General features: G+C 34.3%; 1 protein-coding gene across 1 annotated transcript in view; it reads left to right on the forward strand.

The window, feature by feature from the left end:
* The window catches only part of LOC108909706 (protein outspread), a 173,138-nt gene that overhangs the window by 150,566 nt on the left and 1,602 nt on the right, over nt 1-20,970 (forward strand). Inside the window, exons 4-10 of the mRNA XM_023455412.1 lie at nt 2,883-3,061; nt 5,931-6,288; nt 9,866-10,145; nt 10,201-10,724; nt 13,596-13,799; nt 13,856-15,758; nt 19,785-20,313. Of these exons, the coding sequence (XP_023311180.1) occupies nt 2,883-3,061; nt 5,931-6,288; nt 9,866-10,145; nt 10,201-10,724; nt 13,596-13,799; nt 13,856-15,758; nt 19,785-20,313 (3,977 nt within the window). The remainder of the gene's footprint in view (nt 1-2,882; nt 3,062-5,930; nt 6,289-9,865; nt 10,146-10,200; nt 10,725-13,595; nt 13,800-13,855; nt 15,759-19,784; nt 20,314-20,970) is intronic.

The raw sequence follows: 20,970 nt of genomic DNA on the forward strand, positions 1-20,970 counted from the left end.
AAAAAAAAAAAAAAAAATTTTGGGGTGGACCACCCTTAACATTTAGGGGTATGAAAAATAGATGTTGGCCGATTCTCAGACCTACTCAATATGCTCACAAAATTTCATGAGAATCGGTCAAGCCGTTTCGGAGGAGTACGGGAACGAACATTGTGACACGAGAATTTTATATATAAGATAAACGGTTGTATGGACTACTTTAGAAACTAGTGTTTTTTCTCGTTCACTTCAGCCAAGTTCTCGTCGCGGTATCAAAGATCCGATATCGCGAAGACGCTCTCCATATAAAACCACCATTTCCGCATATTCAAAATTCGCAAAATTAGCCATTACGACTGACAAGCAAAACAATCCGGAATAAACTGCGGATTGTATTGCATTCTGCATACTTGCCGGAAAACAATGCGGAAAATGCGGTTAACGGTGGTAAATTTGAATATTATATTATTATTTATGTGGTTCTGATGTGGCAACACTGTTTCGCTTCATAGTTCGAAAATGTGAGGGCGCCGAATTAGCGGGAGTTAAGGAGTACTTTGCTCATCTTTTAAAAAGTCGAGAAAAATGTTTTTTTCCGTCTTCTGTCTATTAGGCCTTCCGAGTACGTGGTTAAAATTAATGACATTATGACTGAATATAATAACATTCTTTAATTCAATATTATTGAAATGCTTTTTTCCTGAACAATAATATACGGGGTGTTTCATAAATAACGGTAGATACATATTAGGACAACTTGGTGAGTACAGAATAACTAGTACTGCGTCAAAATTTGTGGATGTTGTCCGCATCTCATAACCTGGAGATTAGGGTTTGGCGCTTCGTGCCTCGACGTCGCTGTAAGTTGCCATGTTTCTTACCCCTTTTGAAGTTTCCAGCCGCTCGCAATACGAGTTTCCTCGATTATACTTTTTGATAACGAATTCTTTATAGGCCTGACGTTAACGAATTCCTTATAGCATTTACTTAATTTATTGGCACTCTTTGGTAAATGGATAGAGAAATGAGAAGTCGTTATTGAATGTAAAGTAAAACACTGCTTCAGTGTCTGGATATCGACTCGTGCTGTGCTCGCTCCAATTTCCTTGCCAGGAAAAATGATCTGTCGCTTTTTACACACCGCCATTTTTGTATACCTGGATCCTCATAGAGGAAATGGAGCACCGTCTACAGGGTCGGAAAGTCCCCATGGTTCATCGGCCGTTACGTGAGAGTGATAAAGAAAGTCATAGAAATCCGTGCGATAGAGAAAGATGGCTATAATGAAGCCGTCTAATAGTCACCGCCCATTTCGCCGCTCCACAAATAAGATCCACTGCTTATTTGTGGAAGGGCGAAATGGGCGGTGACTATTAGACGCCTTCATTATAGCCATCTTTCTCTATCGCACGGATTTCTATGACTTACTTTGTCGCTCTCACGTAACAGCGGATGAACCATGGGGACTTTCCGACCCTGTATATTGGCAGTTTGTGAGGCCTTCTTTCCTGGCTAGGCTCCGCCGGTTAGCGCTCGTTCTTCTGGTGCTCTTCTTTCTTTGCCGGCTCGCATTTGCGGGGTAGTGTGTGTCAGCCGCGAACGACAAGCACCGTCCGGTGGATTTGATTCACTGAAGCCATTGTTACAGATTTTGCTTTTTTACTTTTGAAAAACTTCAAAAAACATAGTTTTCACGCTAAGTTAGGTTATAATGTACTCGCGCCATTATTCCATGGCTAGAAATTGGCCTCAATGATTTGAGATCGAGGGGGATTATCCCTCTTTATCCTGCCTCATCTCGTGTAGGCCTGGACAGCCTTCGTAGGTGGGCCCCATCCGTCGTCTACCCCGACCGCAAATGCGGCCGGTGTAGGCGCTTTGTGGGACCTCCTTTTGTCCTGGCTGGGCCCCGCCGGCTAGGGCCCTTTCTTCTGGCGCTCTTCTTGCTTCGCCGGCTCGTCTGTGTAAACCCCGGGGGTTTATAATGTACTGAAACTTCGTCTTATTAAAATAGTTAAATGTAGAGGTTCACCATTTTCCTCCCCGTTGCCACCACTGTATTCGTGGAATACCCGACGTAGAAAGGTCCACACAACAACATCAAATTCACTCCGATCGGAACAACTATGCGCCCAACAGCGGTCGGGACCGAAAATTTGTTACACTTTGAAAGTTTATGCCCCCCTAGATTCTACTCTTGCGTTGCTCTACCGATTCGTTACACATAGTCAATAGTATTAATAATTTTCAGTTTATTTTATCAAGTTGTCAGTTATGGTTTATATATACATAAATAAATTCAATTATATACCAGTGAAGAGGTGTTTTATTTTATTCATAATAACTATGTTTATTTTCAATATGTCAGAACTTTGTTTGATGCCGAATTTAGTAAATTTTATGTGTTATTATTATTCATATTAATGAAGTCACGTTTTCGTCTTAAATTAAGCTTCGAATGAGAAAATATCAACTGGAATTTGTTCGCCAGCGTTATTTGTTCGCCAAGTACATTTTAAAGTTTAGGAAACCAGTCGCACCCATTAATGAAGTTCTCTTTAATCGATATAACCTGGGAGAAAATATAAGGCAGCATATAACTGACAAGAATTAAATACATAATACAATGAAAGTCTAGGTTTACGTACATGAATACGAATACCAGTCCATCCATTACTTACGTGTTCTTACCTACCTACGTGATTTGATAGCAAAATATAACTTTTTATTTCAGTTCGTCGTCGTCGACAATAAAAATAATAATTCTTGGTACTTATTTAATCTTAAATATTAAATACTCCTATTTTCTACTACTCGAATACGTTTCATAGTTTTACGTCATTTTTACTATATTCAAAGTCTTCTATGATGACTGATTTATTTCCAACTAATTTCACTTTCAGATTGTATAGTAAGCTCCGGATCACCTCCTACTCGAGACAAATTGCGATGCGACGACAAGGTTAGGGCTCGACGAGACTGGAGGAACGAAAGGCTGCGCGACATCGCCACCGCCCTAACAGACAGGTCCCCCGAATCTAGCCTGGCTTTACCTGCAGAAGGTCTGCTCAATCTCAAGAAGGTACGTCTTTTATTTTCCTAAAACTGGTCACCCTTGCATATTCAGTACCAGGACCAGGTGATTCAGGTAAAAGACATTTGTAATTTGTTTGGAATAAGGAATAATAATAATTTTTGGTGAAGCCCAAAAGATTGTCTATTTAAAATAGCTGTGAGATAATAGAACTATTACTGACTTTATCAATTACTAAAAAGTAGAGAAAATCACTTGTATATTTATTTAATTTCACAAAATTATTTATATATTATTGAATCAGAATTTTGTGGCGGATAAAACAAATGAACATTGCAAGTGTCAAAATAAACTTATATTTATTTGTCTTTTCAATGAAACATCCTGTATGTTTTTAGAAAGTTGGATAGAACACTTTCTTGTGTAAATTAATCATAGTGATATAAAGATAGGTATATTCGTTGCAGTGGCGGCTTGTGACATTGAGAATAGGTGAAGCAAATTAATTGATTGACTAAAAAAAAAGCGCCGCAGGCAAAAATTTTCAAATTTTTAGTTGCATTTGCAATATTATTGAAAAACTGACGTTCATGAGAAGGATTTTCATTTAGATTTTATAAAAAATTGAAATATTAGTTCGACTCGTGGACTTCTGCGGACATTAACGCACACCGTACATGTATGTTCCAAAGAAGCTTTGTGGTTACGACGGGCTACGGCCTCGCGTGACATTCTCAAAATTGTTAAATTTCTCCTTATTCCACACGCTCGACTTTACACCCACAATTAAACACGGCATACTAAAAAGTTTTTTTAAATAAACAATTCCACCCAACCACTTATACTCCGAGTACCATTCATTCCGAAATTTCGAAACGTACAAATTGTCTTTTGACTTTTCCTTTTTTCCATATTGAGAGAATAAGGCACAGTTTTTTCGCAATTTAAAAAATCCTATTTGTCCTCAATTTTCCATCTGCAAAATGTCATTTCCAATCAAATACATACTAGTTCATACATACTAAACATTTCTACAATTATTATACAAAACAAATATTAACAAATAGCCATTATAATCGTGCGATGGGCGATGACAATATTGCTTCAATTTCCGCGTCCCTCGTTCCCCACGCCGTAGTTTACTCCCGTGTTGGCCGCCTCGTTGCCATGACAACCGCCGTAAACAAAGCTTCTAAGAGAAGCGGAATACTGACTGATTTCGATCTGCGTCACTTGCGTATACTATACATTGTATGGTACGAGGTTGATGTTCGCGCTCAACGAAGGCAATGTTTTTTTTGAAAGCGTTCATCGCGCAACTATTATATTTATTTCTGCGTATTAAACAATTAAATACAATACATTTTCAATATAGAATTATACCTAAATTATAAAATTTATATAAAATTAAAAATAAATTTAAATTGCACAACCAAACGGAAATTTTAGGTGAAGCGGTGCGTTACCTACGTCACCTGGCGAGCCGCCACTGATTCGTTATAGTAAGGGACATAAGTAGAAAAATATTTCATGAGCTCAATGTTTGAAATTTCGATTAAAAATATGAATTTTCAGCTTCGAAATTCGAGATCGAACTTTACATTTTGTGTACAAACAAGAAATTTTGAGTAATATATAAATTTTGTCTATTTTGCCAACCAAGTTTAGTGATTTTTTAGGGGGACATTTTATTTTCTTGGAAAATTGGATAATTGAGAGTATGAAAAAAATAAGATTATGTTAATTTAGGCTAACTTTAGCTCATTAACAATAAAAATAATTTTTGTATTGTACAGTGTAGGTACATACAGTATTAAGTACGTCGACAAATTTTAAGTGACAATTCTTTGAATGATTTTGAACGAAAAAGGTTAGTTACATGAACAGTCTAGTTTTCGAGATACAGGGTATTGAAATTTAAAGAAAAAACTAATTTTCTAAAATCTATCTGACAATGATTGATGCAGGCTAATGATTTATCTAATTAAAGGTAAAATTCCACTGAATTGAGATATAAATACATGTACCAGTTGTGGAGATATTGTGAGTTGCTTTCACTGAAAAAGCCAGAAATTATTAAATATCACTGGATATTTTGAAAATTCTTTAATTAAAATTAATAATTTTTTATATGTTCCTTGTTTTAACATTCAATAAGGTTACCAAACACTACAACTTACCAAACACTACAACTTACCAAACTTATAACCAACTCGTTTCTCAAAAAAATTCATGAAATTTATAGAAATTTTATATTTTGTTAGAGATAGCAGGGGATATAGTTCAGAAAAAAAAATGTGCCAATTATTTTCTCAGACTTTTTGTGATTACATAGTAATTATATTGTATATTGTGTATATTGTATATTTAGAAACAAATTATATGAACTATTTTTGGGCAATCAATAGTTCTAAGTTATGTTAGGTTTAATGAAGTGCTTGATAATTTTAAAGAAATTTGAAAAACAGTAATACTTCGGTTCATGGTTCATCTGATCAATGAAACTAAAGATATTTTTGTTCTTGGAAATACCATAAATTTTGAAAATATCCAATAACATGTCCTATTCTATGACATTTATATCATATTGTAATTCTGTAGATTTTTTTATTTAATTAGATACATCATTAGACTAATTTTCATCATTCCTCATCAAACATTTCAGATATTTTAGAAAAGTTTTTTTTTAATTTTAGCATCCTTTAGATCGAAAACTAGATTTGTAGGCCCATTTTGGTTTAAAATCATGCAAATAACAACCTCTTAAAGTGTATTGATGTACTTAATTAACACCCTGTATATTGTATTTCGTAAATTGTTCCTTTGAAACTTCATTTAAGGTATCAAGATTAAGCAATCAATGTTTTGTATTTGTATTTAATAAAAATAACTGACTATAAAAGTAAATAATCTATAGGGATGGTTGTGGATGAAAAGCAATTCTTCTGAATTCGTTCGACGATGGATAGTTCTATGTGGTCCCACTCTTCAGATATACCAAGACCAAAACGAACAAGGGACTCCAGAATTAACTGTTGAGTTGTCGACTGTTACCAATTATACCGAAGTACCTACTGACTCAAAATATGGATTTGAAATTCAGTGGGATGGCAATACCCTAACTCTGAGTGCTGTAACACAGGGAATCAGGTCTAACTGGCTGCAAGCATTAAAAAAGGCGGCTCCGATAATTGTTGAGAGTCCTATCACTCCTCCAACTCCCAGATCGGTCCTGGCGTCTAGCGATGAAGAATACAGAACCGCTTCTGAAGGAGGTTAGTTGAATAGGCAAATTTTTATTTTAAACAGGTTTCATACTATCAAAACGTTTTTGTTCAATGCAATTATAAAATGTAAAATATTGTTATTTATTTGTAAAAAAAAGTTTAACAAAAGTTTTTAGTTTTTTGCCACACGAGGGCAGTTTCCTATTATCCTCCATTTTCTTATTATGGTAACCAATTCAATTTTTTAGTTGTATAATTTTTATTGCTTCTTTGAATAGAACATAATATTCTGCATATAATAATAATAATAATAAATTGCCTTTATTGAATCCTCATATGTCAATACATTAATTGAGCATCGTATAAAAAGAATAGTAAATATGAAGAAGGGCGCAAAGTGTCAGCCGAGACTGCTTTTCAACTTAACCCCCCGAGAGAAAATAACACGTATACATATATAGTTATCTCATCCTAATCTAATCATTCCAGTAAATAAATGTACAAAATGAAATCATAGAACAAATGTACGGAAACTATTAAAGCAAAATATAGATAATAGCTAAATGCAAAAACAAACTAAAGAAAATGCTAAAAAAGAAAAAAGAAAAAAATTAAATTATGCGATATAATAATAAAAAGAGCGACGAAAACGTGGTCAATAATTGGTATGAGTCCCATGCGGGAGAATAATGCTTTAATTTTTTCTTGAAATTCAGAATTGAATAATTTTTAAATTCTACAGGTAAAGCATTATAATCCTTGCAAGCCTGATAGATAAAGCTTCTAGTGTATAAAGCAGTGGCGTGGTGAGGAATTTCTAAGAGGCGCGAATAACGAGATTTAAATGATGCAGATTCTTTCTGGAGCCTTTGCAATTTGCTGTGCAGATATTCAGGAGTACTACTGACCAATATCTCGTGAGTAAGGCTTAATAGATGCAATCTCCGAGTATTTACAAGGTTAAGATAACCGTTATTTCGAATTAAGTCGCTCACACCCCGTTCCAATTTTCTGACACCGTACGCAAACCTGAAGCAACTTCTGAATTCTCTGTAATCGTATTATATCAGTACTTAGTAGGGCTGGCCCATAAACACAATCACAATATGACAATCTTGAAAAAATTAGAGAAACACATAAGTTTTAACTTCGAGCTCATTATACTCCTATGAGGATAAAGTTGCTTTAACGTATTATAAGATGAGCGACAAAGAGTATTTACATCAAACAAGAGCCCCAGATTTTTACAACCGTTAGCAACGTCTAATACGGTGTTTCCCAATTTAACATTGATTTGGGATTTTACGGTGCATCTTTTCTTTTTGGGGGCAAATTCTAAGACCTTGGACTTATTTGGATTCAATTGCAACCTGTGAGCGGCTGAGATATTAAGTAGTAATGTTAAATCATTATTAATGACATTATTTGAAGAGTTTGCATCCCCTACAGGAAAACTGTAATAATCTTGTGAATCATCTGCGTAATGATGCACTCTGCACGTGTTTAAATATTTATGAAAGTCGGCAATATATAAGGAAAACAACAGAGGCCCCAATATGGACCCCTGAGGTACCTCATGAGTCACCGGCAAAGTGTCGGACATAATTGAGTTCATGAGAACTTGTTGTGATCTCCCGGTCAGATAACTACGAATGTAGGAGGAAGCGGTGATGTCAAAGCCAAAATAAATGAGTTTATCGCATAAGATATTGTGGTCCAATGTATCAAACGCCTTGCTGTAGTCTAAAAGAATGAGACATGTGACTAGATCCTTGTCTGTAGCTTTAAGGATTTCGTCAATAATATGCGCCAAGGCAGTAGTTGTACTGTGCAGCGGCCTAAAGCCATACTGACAAGGGGGAATTATATTATTATCAAGAGCAAATGGCGATATTTGTGATTTTAATGCTAATTCAATCACTTTGGAAATAGTAGGTAAAATGCTTATCGGTCGAAAATACCCCAGTTCAGATGGATTAGATAATTTAGGTAAAGGAAGAACATTAGCATTTTTCCAAGCATGAGGAAAAGTAGATGCCAAAATTGATGTATTAATAATGAAGGTGATATGATTTATAAGATATGGTACTTATAACAAGCTTGAGCATATTTAAGGAAATTGCATATGGCAATATAAATTTTTGAATATATGTTACATAAGAAAATATTCGAGAACAGCTACCTTCTTCTGATTTTTATTTTGAATTGAATTAAATTACAATTCTGTCAAGTTGACTATCGTTGAATTGTTCTTCCCTATACAGCCCAAACTTTATTACATATTACCATAACTGTCTTATTAATTTTATAAAGAAAATTAAATTTTTTGCCACAAGTTGCATCAATTCTATCACTGAATTGGCATATAAATATATGTACCTAGTGGCAGAGACATCAGAAACCACTCTCACTAAAAGCCCTGTCATTTAACATCACTGGGTATTTTGAAAATTCGACCACTTCCAAGAAAAAATACATCTTTCGTTTTATTTGAAAACAAACCATTTTCGATATATTACTTTTTTCAACTTTTGTTAATGTTACTAAGCATTTCATTAACCTTAACATAACTCTAGAACTACTCATTTCACAAAAAAATTTATGTTTTTTTTCTAAATGTATTGGCAGCATTTTTTTAAACGGCATATCCCTTGCTACCTCCAACAAAATGCAAATTTCTTACCATTGTTTTTTTCATTGTCATAATTAGTTTATATCTTAAATTGTATACATATTTAGGGAAAAAAATCCTATGAATATTTTTGTGAAGCAGTAGTTCTAGAGTTACATTTTTTGGAATGTTTGATAAATTGAAAATTAAAAAAAAATCAAAAATGATTAATTTTAAAAAAAGAGTATTAACACTCGTCAAAAATCTTGATGCTAGACAAGTCACATACCACTACAACCGCGCAAATGCTAACCTATATGTTTTAATCATATAGTGACATATCTTGTAGTTAATTTCTGTCTGAATTTGAAGCCTCAATGTTGTATTATGTTTATACCCTAAGGCGCTGTATGTGAAATCTTAATAGAATCTTTTTGTATGATATGTCAGACTAAAACAAATACATTAATTTACATGTGAAGGATTATACTGCTTTATTAAACAATGGGATCGATTTTGCTTTACTTAATTTTTTACAACAAAGCTCTATTCATACGAATAAATTGTTAACAATTTGTATGATTTCATATGAACAGACTTTTTTGTACAAATTCACATCTAATGTAACCGCTTATAAAATATTTATTTTATAAAATTGACAAGAGAACCATGGAACATATACTACCTGTATAATAAAATAAAAAATGTGCAAGCGGAAATATGTGAATTATTAAGAAGTGACCACTATTTGATAAAACAGTTTTGCATAATTAATAAACTTAACTGCATTGTGCTCAGAAATTAGAGGAAATTATATTTCTGATATTTTGTCGTGTAACCACATATAAAAAATACTTTGTCGTATGCAGAAAATACTGTTCTATTCAAAGAAACAATAAAAGTTATATGATACACGAGTTGTCCAAATGAAATTGTGTAAAATAAACATTTCGGAAATAAATTGCATATTAGTAAGGTTCTACATTTTTTACTTACTGTGTATATTAATTATAGGACGTAGGGGATCGGAAGACTGGAGTGAGTTACCACCGTCACCACCTCCTAATAGGTTATCCATAAACAGAGTGAAAGATAGGGCGAGGTTACGACCTAGGCTGCCAAGGTGCCAGTCAAGACAGTCAACGTTAGATAGTACGTCAACCGATGAATTAGATTGTGCCAAAGAAAACGATTTTACTTCAGTGAGTAAGACCGGTGAAGACATCACAGAAATTCAGAAGAAATTAACCAAAGCTGAGGAAGCAGTTAGAACCTTAGAAGAAGAGATTGCAAGGTAATCTTTACTGAAATCGATCATTATTTACATTATTTATTTTTTATATTTGCAGATTGAAAAAATTTCAATCTGATGCAGCGATTCGTGAGAAAAAGACTAAGGAAATGCTATCGAATTTTGAACGAAATGAAATCGAATTAAACCAAAAAAATTCTCAAATCGAGGTTAAGTTTTTAAAAGAACAACGGGCTCTTCAGAGACGTTTATCGGAGGCTGAGGAATCATCAAGAACGTTTGAGGAGAAATGTAATATTCTCTCGAAAGAACTTCAAACGAAACAACGTATTATTATAGATTTGAAGGATGAGTTGTCAAGTTCAAATGAAAAAATAATGTTGGAAAAAGAAGAAAACGATAAATTATATAAGAAAATTCAAGAGCTCGAGGGCCGGTATTGCTTTAAAAACAGCAAATTCAATGTGGATACGTTAACCGAACTTACAAACATTAATCTCGATTTAGATATTGATGATTTAAATCAAAACGAACTGAAAGAATATTGCTTGGATCTTAAATGTCGTTTTGAAAAAGCTATAATGGAAATAAGGGCAGTTAAGAGAGCCCTAAGAGAATCACATGAGGACTGNATGTAGGAGGAAGCGGTGATGTCAAAGCCAAAATAAATGAGTTTATCGCATAAGATATTGTGGTCCAATGTATCAAACGCCTTGCTGTAGTCTAAAAGAATGAGACATGTGACTAGATCCTTGTCTGTAGCTTTAAGGATTTCGTCAATAATATGCGCCAAGGCAGTAGTTGTACTGTGCAGCGGCCTAAAGCCATACTGACAAGGGGGAATTATATTATTATCAAGAGCAAATGGCGATATTTGTGATTTTAATGCTAATTCAATCACTTTGGAAATAGTAGGTAAAATGCTTATCGGTCGAAAATACCCCAGTTCAGATGGATTAGATAATTTAGGTAAAGGAAGAACATTAGCATTTTTCCAAGCATGAGGAAAAGTAGATGCCAAAATTGATGTATTAATAATGAAGGTGATATGATTTATAAGATATGGTACTTATAACAAGCTTGAGCATATTTAAGGAAATTGCATATGGCAATATAAATTTTTGAATATATGTTACATAAGAAAATATTCGAGAACAGCTACCTTCTTCTGATTTTTATTTTGAATTGAATTAAATTACAATTCTGTCAAGTTGACTATCGTCGAATTGTTCTTCCCTATACAGCCCAAACTTTATTACATATTACCATAACTGTCTTATTAATTTTATAAATTTTTTTTGCCACAAGTTGCATCAATTTTATCACTGAATTGGCATATAAATACATGTACCTAGTGGCAGAGACATCGGAAACCACTCTCACTAAAAGCCCTGTCATTCAACGTCTCTAGGTATTTTGAAAATTTGACCTCTTCTTCCAACTCCTTATGGTGTTTCCAAGAAAAAACACATCTTTTTGTTTTATTTGAAAACAACAATTTTCGATATATCACTTTTTTCAACTTTTCATAATGTTACTAAGCATTTCATTAACCTTAACATAACTCTAGAACTACTCATTTCACATAAAAAGTTTATAAGTTTTTTTTTCTAAATATTGACAGCATTTTTTAAGACGGTGTATGCCTTGCTATCTCCAACAAAATGCAAATTTCTTTACCATTGATTTTTTCATGTCCTAATTAGTTTATATCTCAAATTGTATATTTAGGGAAAAAAAATCCTATGAATTTTCAGCAGTAATTCTAGAGTTACATTTTTTGGAATGTTTGGTAAATTGAAAATTAAAAAAAAATCAAAGATAAATTTTTAAACAAGCATTAACACTCGTCAAAAGTTTCAATGTTAGACAAGTCACATACCACTACAACCGCGCAAATGCTAACCTATGCTTTAATCATATGGTGGCAAATCGTGTAGCTGATTTCTGTCTGAATTTGAAACCTCAATGTTTTATTATGTTTGTACCCTAAGGCGGCAGTTACATTGTATGTGAAATCTAATAAAATCTTTTTGTATGAAATGTCAGACTAAAACAAATACATTAATTTACATGTGAAGGATTATACTGCTTTATTAAACAAAGGGATCGGTTATGCATTACTTATTCTTTTACAACAAAGCTCTATTCGTCCGAATAAATCGTTAACAATTCGTATGATTTCATATGAACGGATTTTTTTGTACAAATTCACATCTAATGTAACCTAAAACATTTATTTTATAAAATTGACAAGAGAACCATGGAACATACACTACCTGTATAATAAAATAAAAAATTTGCAAGCAGAAGTATGTGAATTATTAAGAACTGACCACTATTTGATAAAGCGGTTTTGCATAATTAATTAACTTAACTGCATTGTGCTCAGAAATTAGAGAAAATTATTTTTCTCAGATATTTTGTCATGTAACCACATATAAAAAATACTTTGTCGTATGCAGAAAATACTGTTCTATTCAAAGAAACAATAGAACAATAGAATAACAATAAACAAGTTATATGTTGCACGAGTTGTCCCAATGAAATTGTGTAAAATAAACATTTCGGAAATAAATTGCATATTGGTAAAGTTCTTAATTTTTTACTTACTGTGTATATTAATTATTATAGGACGTAGGGGATCGGAAGACTGGAGTGAGTTACCACCATCACCACCTCCTAATAGGTTATCCATAAACAGAGTGAAAGATAGGGCGAGGTTACGACCTAGGCTGCCGAGGTGCCAGTCGAGACAGTCAACGTTAGATAGTACGTCAACCGATGAATTAGATTGTGCCAAAGAAAACGATTTTACTTCAGTGAGTAAGACCGGTGAAGACATCACAGAAATTCAGAAGAAATTAACCAAAGCTGAGGAAGCAGTTAGAACCTTAGAAGAAGAGATTGCAAGGTAATCTTTACGAAATCGATCATTATTCACATTATTTATTTTTTATATTTGCAGATTGAAAAAATTTCAATCTGATGCAGCGATTCGTGAGAAAAAGACTAAGGAAATGCTATCGAATTTTGAACGAAATGAAATCGAATTAAACCAAAAAAATTCTCAAATCGAGGTTAAGTTTTTAAAAGAACAACGGGCTCTTCAGAGACGTTTATCGGAGGCTGAGGAATCATCAAGAACGTTTGAGGAGAAATGTAATATTCTCTCGAAAGAACTTCAAACGAAACAACGTATTATTATAGATTTGAAGGATGAGTTGTCAAGTTCAAATGAAAAAATAATGTTGGAAAAAGAAGAAAACGATAAATTATATAAGAAAATTCAAGAGCTCGAGGGCCGGTATTGCTTTAAAAACAGCAAATTCAATGTGGATACGTTAACCGAACTTACAAACATTAATCTCGATTTAGATATTGATGATTTAAATCAAAACGAACTGAAAGAATATTGCTTGGATCTTAAATGTCGTTTTGAAAAAGCTATAATGGAAATAAGGGCAGTTAAGAGAGCCCTAAGAGAATCACATGAGGACTGTGATAAATTAGAGTTAACAAATCATAGTTTGAATAACAGCATTAAAATTATGAAAGAAGAAAATCAGGCAGAAATAAATTTACTAGTAGCGAGATTAGATCATCTCACGTCGAAATTAACAGCAGCAGAAAAGCAACTGAAAATCAAGTCTAAAACGGAATCCAAAGAGAAAAGGAGATCAGTGTCATTGAAAGGTAAAGCACACTTTATCAATTAAAAAGGTATAAGATTACTGACATTTATTTTGCAGGTCGTGAAAGTTTATCTATAAACAAAGAGGTGGAGGATAAGGTGACGGAACTGGAGGCGAAAATTTTAGCCTTGGAGAGAAGTAGAAATAGGAGAAGATACAAAAGGGAGAGGAGCAGTGAAAGAGGCTCACCCATAGACGACAAATCGTTACGGCGCTTGAGACGCAAAAGTTTGGACAGCGCCACATCATCAGAACCAATGAAATTATTAATACGGCTGAGCTCTTTGGAAACCAAAGTAACAAATGTAAATGCCTCCAATGAATCGCTAAATTTACTAAACAGTAGCAGTATGACGGATTTAACAAAACTAAAAGAAGAAACCAGGGAAGGCAGTAGAAGTAACGTCGATATCGAATATTTAATATCGGCAGCCAAAATTAAAGTAAACGAATGTTTGTCCAGCGTCAGTATTTTAAGAAGTAGCCGTAAGAGAGCTTCATCTCCCAGCATAGACAGACTCGCTTCCCTTGAAAATTCCCTTAACGAACTTCAAGATATATTACACGGTAGAGACTGTCTGATTAGCAGCGCAGAAGCCGAAGTTATCAACTCTTCCGCTGATGCGGTCGTTAAACAGTTGCAGTGTTTGTTGTTAGAGAAGCTAACAGGTTTATCCGAGAAGAAAAGACTGCTCCGAGAAAACAATAAATTAGATACTAGCGCCAGGCTGCAGTTATTAGCAGAGAAGGTAGCCTACGAAAATATCTTAGTAAGTAGAATACAAGAGGCTTTACAGTCTTCCGTGACGGGAGAGGCGGTTTGCGACAGACTCATCAGTAAGGAGACCAAGGAAACTGCCTACTTGATAATAGCTTTACAAAACAAAATCACAGGTACAAATCAAAAACAACCGCCTTCCAGTAGAACGAGCGCAGATTATCTGTCGAAAATACTCGCGAAATGTCTTATATCGGCCACGCGAGGGTTTGCCTCATGTAAAAACTTTATAGCGACCAAAGGACCATCCCTCGGCTTGTTGTGTGGTGAAAAAGAAAAATTAGACTCCCTTTTGGAGGCTTACAAAACTACAAAATTACCACAACTAGCAGAGGCTCTGGCAGCGGATACCATCAACTTGGCATCAGATAAAACGTGCCGGATTCGCTCACTAACTCAAGAAACTGTCAGCGAATTTAGCAAAGTCGCTCGAGAAGTCGTGAATGCGGAATTAATACAGTCTGAAATAAACCACGTGCTCCACAGAGCTGCTCAGGTATATCAAACTAATGTTGATGCGGATCACACGTACTTCTTCAGTTTCTTTGCCGCCGAGAGGGCTGCCCTAGAGCTATGGGAGGATTCGGTGGGAGACTGTTTGTACGACGAAATAAATAGGAGTATAAACGAGTTAACAGAGTTGTATTTAAATTCTCTAAACAAATTGCAAAAACAGAATTGGAGAAGGAGGGTCGAGTTGGAGAGAAATAGTCGAACTCCGACGAGCATGCTTCACGAATTTGCCGATATCATAGCACACAAGGCGTTAATTGATGCCCGGATAGCTGTGCTCAGCGGAAAATATACCATCCCTGATGACGATGTCAGCAGTCAAGAGGAGAATTTAAGTAGTTGGCTGGAGAACGAACAGTGTTGGAGTTTCTTGGAGGATCAGTCTTTAGTTCAAATAAACCAAAGTTTAGAAGCAGAGTTTTATTGTATGTTAGATAAATATAGTGGTGATTGTTTCGCTGTGTTGGGTCAACCGGAACTCGAGGAGGTCTTGAGTTATCTAGATGAAGTAGCTGCAAAAGTTTCGGAATTGCAGAAATGCGTCGATGTACCTGCGGCACGAGATGACGTGGTCGTGAAGAGTTGGAGTGACGTCTGCCAAAAATGCATGATCTTGAGGAATAATTTAGAGGATATCAAGAATGGATTAGAAAGGCCAATTTTTAAAAGGTAGGTTACTATTTGTGAATTAAGGGCGCCGTTTTATAGACAAGAAATCGCACTTTTGGTAAGACAGCGATAGCACCTGATAGATAGTAGAAAATCCATCCAGGAAGTGGCGGTCTCTACTAGCGTAATGCCAAACTAGAACAACTTCATAATACCACATAGCAATCGACGTAAAGATTTCTTTAATCGGTAACTATATATTCTCAGGACATTGGTAAGCCTATTATCGTCCAGAGCCGCATTAGGGAAAATATGTGCAATGAACAAGAATTGTCAGATAATTTTAATATTTGCACAGAAAAATAATATAATGACCTACAGTNTAGTGGTATCTTGCAAAGCAATCTTTATGGAAATAAATGCTGCACCTGCACAAATGTATACAGGGGTGTCCCACCACGAACTCCATCGCTGGATATCTGGAAAACCGCTCGAAGGATTTTTTGGAAATTGTGGTGGCGTGATATGGTCCGTGGGGCTTACCAAGTTAAAATATTTTCAAAGTCCTCGTACTTCCGGTTATACCGGAAGTCGATACCAACTTTCTTATTTTAAATGGAACCCCCTGTATATTATTGCATTTTTGGAAAGAGCGTTTATTTTTAAGTTGCAAACATATAACACACTCCATACTTACGATTGACCGTTTCCGAGATATTTTGATTTATAGGCAAAAATTGAAAGATGCAGACTGTCAGCAAAATTTAGTTTTCCCAGAAACCCAGGTTTATTTTTTATCGGATCGAATATGAAGTTCAGAAAATATGAAAAACTTGAAATTTTTAAATGGAAACCCCCAATTTTTTTAACGTATTCTTATTCTGCACTAAAATTGAGTGTAACTTTGTTCAAGTTTCACTATACCCAAATCCAGTCGTTTTCATTTTATTTATGAATAAAGATTTCCCGTTTTCTAAAATGGTGTTTCCACTTGTTTTGTACATTTTAGGTTGGCAGTGACAGGACAGTGACCAACATGACGACTATCACAGGTTTTTAATTGTCACTTCACCTTTAAAAATGCTAGAAAGATTAAATTATACTCATGAAGACTATTAAATGTCTTCATTATTTATGAACAATGTGATGAAAGTTATTTCAAGAATTTGTGATAAGTTCATTGCTCGATATCCAGAAAAGCGGAAACCATTCCAAAACATAGGTCAAATTGTCAAATTTATTTTAATAAATGTTCAAAATGTCTTCCTTCAATTTCTAAACATTTTTCACACCTTCTGATTAGTTTCCTGTGGGTCGCTGCTCTAATAGAATGCGGTGATAGATGCTCAAATGCTAGTCTTACTCTATGCATACAATTTTTTGTTGTTGTTATTGGAGTACTATTCATACTATTTTTTATAGTCCCCCAAATAAAATAATCCAGCACAGATAAGTCTGGTGAACGAGGCGGCCATAAAAACAGTCCATTGTTGGCAATCTACTGGTCATTAAATAGTTGTTGCAAAAAATTGCTAATTGGTAACTGTTGTGAGGAGGGGCACCGTCATGTTGATAAAATACTTTTCTGTAATCAGCAAGGGGTAAATTTTCTAAATAGTTATTTTCAAAATTTTGTAAAATGTATAATTTAGGTTTTCTTCATATAAATGAATTGCCACGCTATCATTTCTTATAGCACAATAAACGTTGAATTGCCATTTGTCTTGAAAATTTCACATCATAAGTCACTCCAATAACGGGAATTACGTCTATTGAAAAGTCCATTTTTGGTGAAATTTGCCTCATCGGTCTAAATAATATTATTCAAAAATGATTCATTTTCTTGAAACCGTACCAATATAAAATGTGCGAAACAAATGGAAACACCATTTTAGAAAACGGGAAATGTTTATTCATAAATAAAATGAAAACGACTGGGTTTAGGTATATGGAAATTTTAACAAAGTTACACTCAATATTAATGCAGAATGGGAATACATTAAAAAAATTGTTGATTTCCATTTAAAAATTTCGAGTTTTTCACATTTTCTGAACTTCATATTCGATCATTTATTTTTGACCACCTTGTATAAAAACTAGAAAATTTTCATGTCAAATCTGATAAATTAGGTCTTCCTCTACAAAATGTCCAAATCACACAAAAAAATAAACCTAAGTTTCCGGGAAAACTAAATTTTGCTGATAGTCTGCATCTGTCAATTTTTGCCTATAAATCAAAGTCTCTCGGAAACGGTCAATCCTAAGTATTGAGTGTGCTATGTTTTCAACTTAAAAATTAATGCTCTTTCCAAAAATGCAATAATATACTGGGGGTTCCATTTAAAATAAGAAAGTTGGTATCGACTTCTGGTATAACTGGAACATTTGTGTTCTTTTTAATTATATGGCTAATGGAAATTCTTCCAGTGAAGTTCAATTCTACATTGTTAGTTTTGACATTTTCAAATTTCATCAATGTACTATAACGATTCGAAATCTTACTGCAACAGTTTAGAATCATTTACCAATCTGTATATTTTCCAGACGTTCACAATCTATTAGTTTGACAAAATAATAACCACCACCATTTATTTCTTCACACATTTATTCTGGAGTTACTAAGTAATGCAATGGGATTATTTAGTAATAATGATGTAAGTTCATGCTATTCATATATCGGTTATATTGTGCAAATATATTTGGCTGCGAAATTGAAACTATCTCTGTATGAAATAAATGTTCAACTGTGAAATTGTTGCCGATCATAATAATTACCAGAATTATCATTCTTACACGAGGGGAAAAATTGTCTAAGAAAATACAATAATTTTATGGATTTTCACAGCCAAAAATAACTACAACCACCTCTCCTCCTCTCAGTGAGTTGCTGTATGAAGTTACCAAAATAAAACCCATCAATCTTGGATCTTGATGAAGTATGGTGTTAGTGTTGAATTCAAGGGATGTTGTGCAAAATCTAAGTTTCACTAGTAGTATAAAGGGGTCACCAGGGCCTCCCGAAAAAGGCCCCCCCTGTGCAATGCAACCGCATGTGCTAATAAATCGCTAAGTTTCAAATGCTGCTGTTATAAAACCATAGCAGATAGCATCCTAAAAAATGGCAACCGAGGACAACTTTTTGTGCTCTGATTATTTGAGCAACTTTATGAGAAAATAGCACTGCACTGCAACTATCATGCAAAGCACAAAAAGTTGTCCTCGTTTGTCATTTTTTAAGTTGCTACGTTTCCACAACAGTAACACTCGAAACTGGGTGACCTTTGTGCTGGGGCCTTAGGACGCTAGCTGTACTACTTGTGCAGGTGAAATTTTACACAACATCATCTCAGACACATGTTTGTACCTTCACCTTTCAGCAAGATTGAAGATGGTGACTAAAAATATTTCTTGTTAATTTGATCACTTGACATGGAATGACCAAAATATAGTTCTTTCATATTAATTACACCATGGAAAATCTATAATTTTTTTGTAAAATAAGAAATATTGAATGATTTGGGAAATCTTGAAACGAACGAATCTCTGAGACATACTCCAGTTCTTTATAAGTTAAATACTTGGACATCTTACACTGCATACCACTAACACAATATATTATGAAGTATTGCAGCACTGCAATTTGCGAAAACAATGCATAGTCTGAACTTGCATCTACTCATTTCAATTCACATATATATCCAGTGGTGTACACCAAAAATTTTAAAACTATTTTTAAACAAAAAATTTTATTTGAAATCGACAATTATGAATTATTAATCTGTCCTTTATAATACCGAAAATTGATATGAAAAGATGAAAATTAATTGAAATATACTTGTCAAAATTGATTAATTTTTATTGTGTAATGCAGATAAAGTTCTACTTTTTAATTACTATTGCAACAAAAATGTATCTATAAAAAAAATAAACAAGATACATTGAATATACATTTTAAAGAAATGTTGTTATATGATATTTTAGGATATTCTGTGATTAATTATTTAGAGAAAAAATTATTATTTGATGTTGTGTATACGCTTCATTGGCAAAAATAGGTTAAATATATAAATTAACTTTTCTTTTTAGGAACCCTTCTTTAGATGAACAAAGGCCCGTCTATCTAGGAACAGAGTACCTAACTCAGGTAGAAAATTTAAGAGCAGCTTACAGACGTGCTCTAGCCTCCTGCAAAGAGCGACACAGGGAAAGCGATATAGAGCAGTTGCAGCAATTGTGCGAAAGAGTGTTGGTTGCTATGGAGCAGTGGCACTGTCGTACGATTCACGAATTGCGGGAAGCCCATGCCCAAGAAGTTGAAATTCTGAAACAGGAGAAGGAGCAAGCTCTTGCTGAAGAAACCCAAGCCACTCTGGCTGCCCTTGATGCTATGAAAAAGGCGCACGTAGCAGAAGTGCAACGAGAAATAGCCAAGTTTAAGCAGGAGTTTGCGCGACAGCAAAGGGATGATGTTTTTGATTTATCCGAAAAGCTGTCAGTCAAGTCCCTTGAGGCTGCTGCCCTCGAAGAACAACTTGGCAGTGCCACAAGGCAACTGGCCCATGCCCAACAGCATATTTTACAGCTTGAACGGAACCCCCAGCTCTCATCCGTGCAGGTAATGGGATAAAACGATAAAGCAAGTGATGATCATTAACTATTTCTTACTTTTATTTAAGCTTACTTTTATAGAGTAGAATGAGGTGTTTTCTCTTTTTTAATGACATCTCAAAGTAAAAATAGGTTATGACCTCATTTTTCATAAAAAAGTTAAAATGTGGGGTGACATTAAATGAAAATTTCAAATCCAGGACCATATGTAGTAATTTTTAGAATATTCTAGTCTATTCTTTTCATCTCTTCATCTACTTCTGCGAGTTTAAACTATGAGATACACAGCCTTAATGATTACAAACATCTGACCAATAATCCTGTTTGAAACAGTAATTTTATTTCCTTCATGTTGGCAATTAAATAAATATCGGTAAAATTAAAACAATAGATTACATTAAAACACAACATTCTGTTTCACCAGCCGGTGATTGGTGTAATTTTTCACAAGATTTTATGAAACCAATCAACAGTTTGTCATTGCTCATTGTAAACGAATCATGAATATTGGTGACTAAGATTTAGAAATTTTTAGTAAAATGTTGGTTGTCTAAGCTCGGCAGTCATGTAGCTTATATGTATTTATAAAGGCTCTGTAGCATTCAAGTTGTGAAATTCCTCTTGCGATTTCCCGTTTTGTCTATTATTATTGAATATTGTTTGG

Source organism: Anoplophora glabripennis, unplaced genomic scaffold (genome assembly GCF_000390285.2).
Source record: "Anoplophora glabripennis isolate ALB-LARVAE unplaced genomic scaffold, Agla_2.0 scaffold465, whole genome shotgun sequence".
In the NCBI taxonomy this organism is placed as follows: Eukaryota; Metazoa; Arthropoda; class Insecta; order Coleoptera; family Cerambycidae; genus Anoplophora; species Anoplophora glabripennis.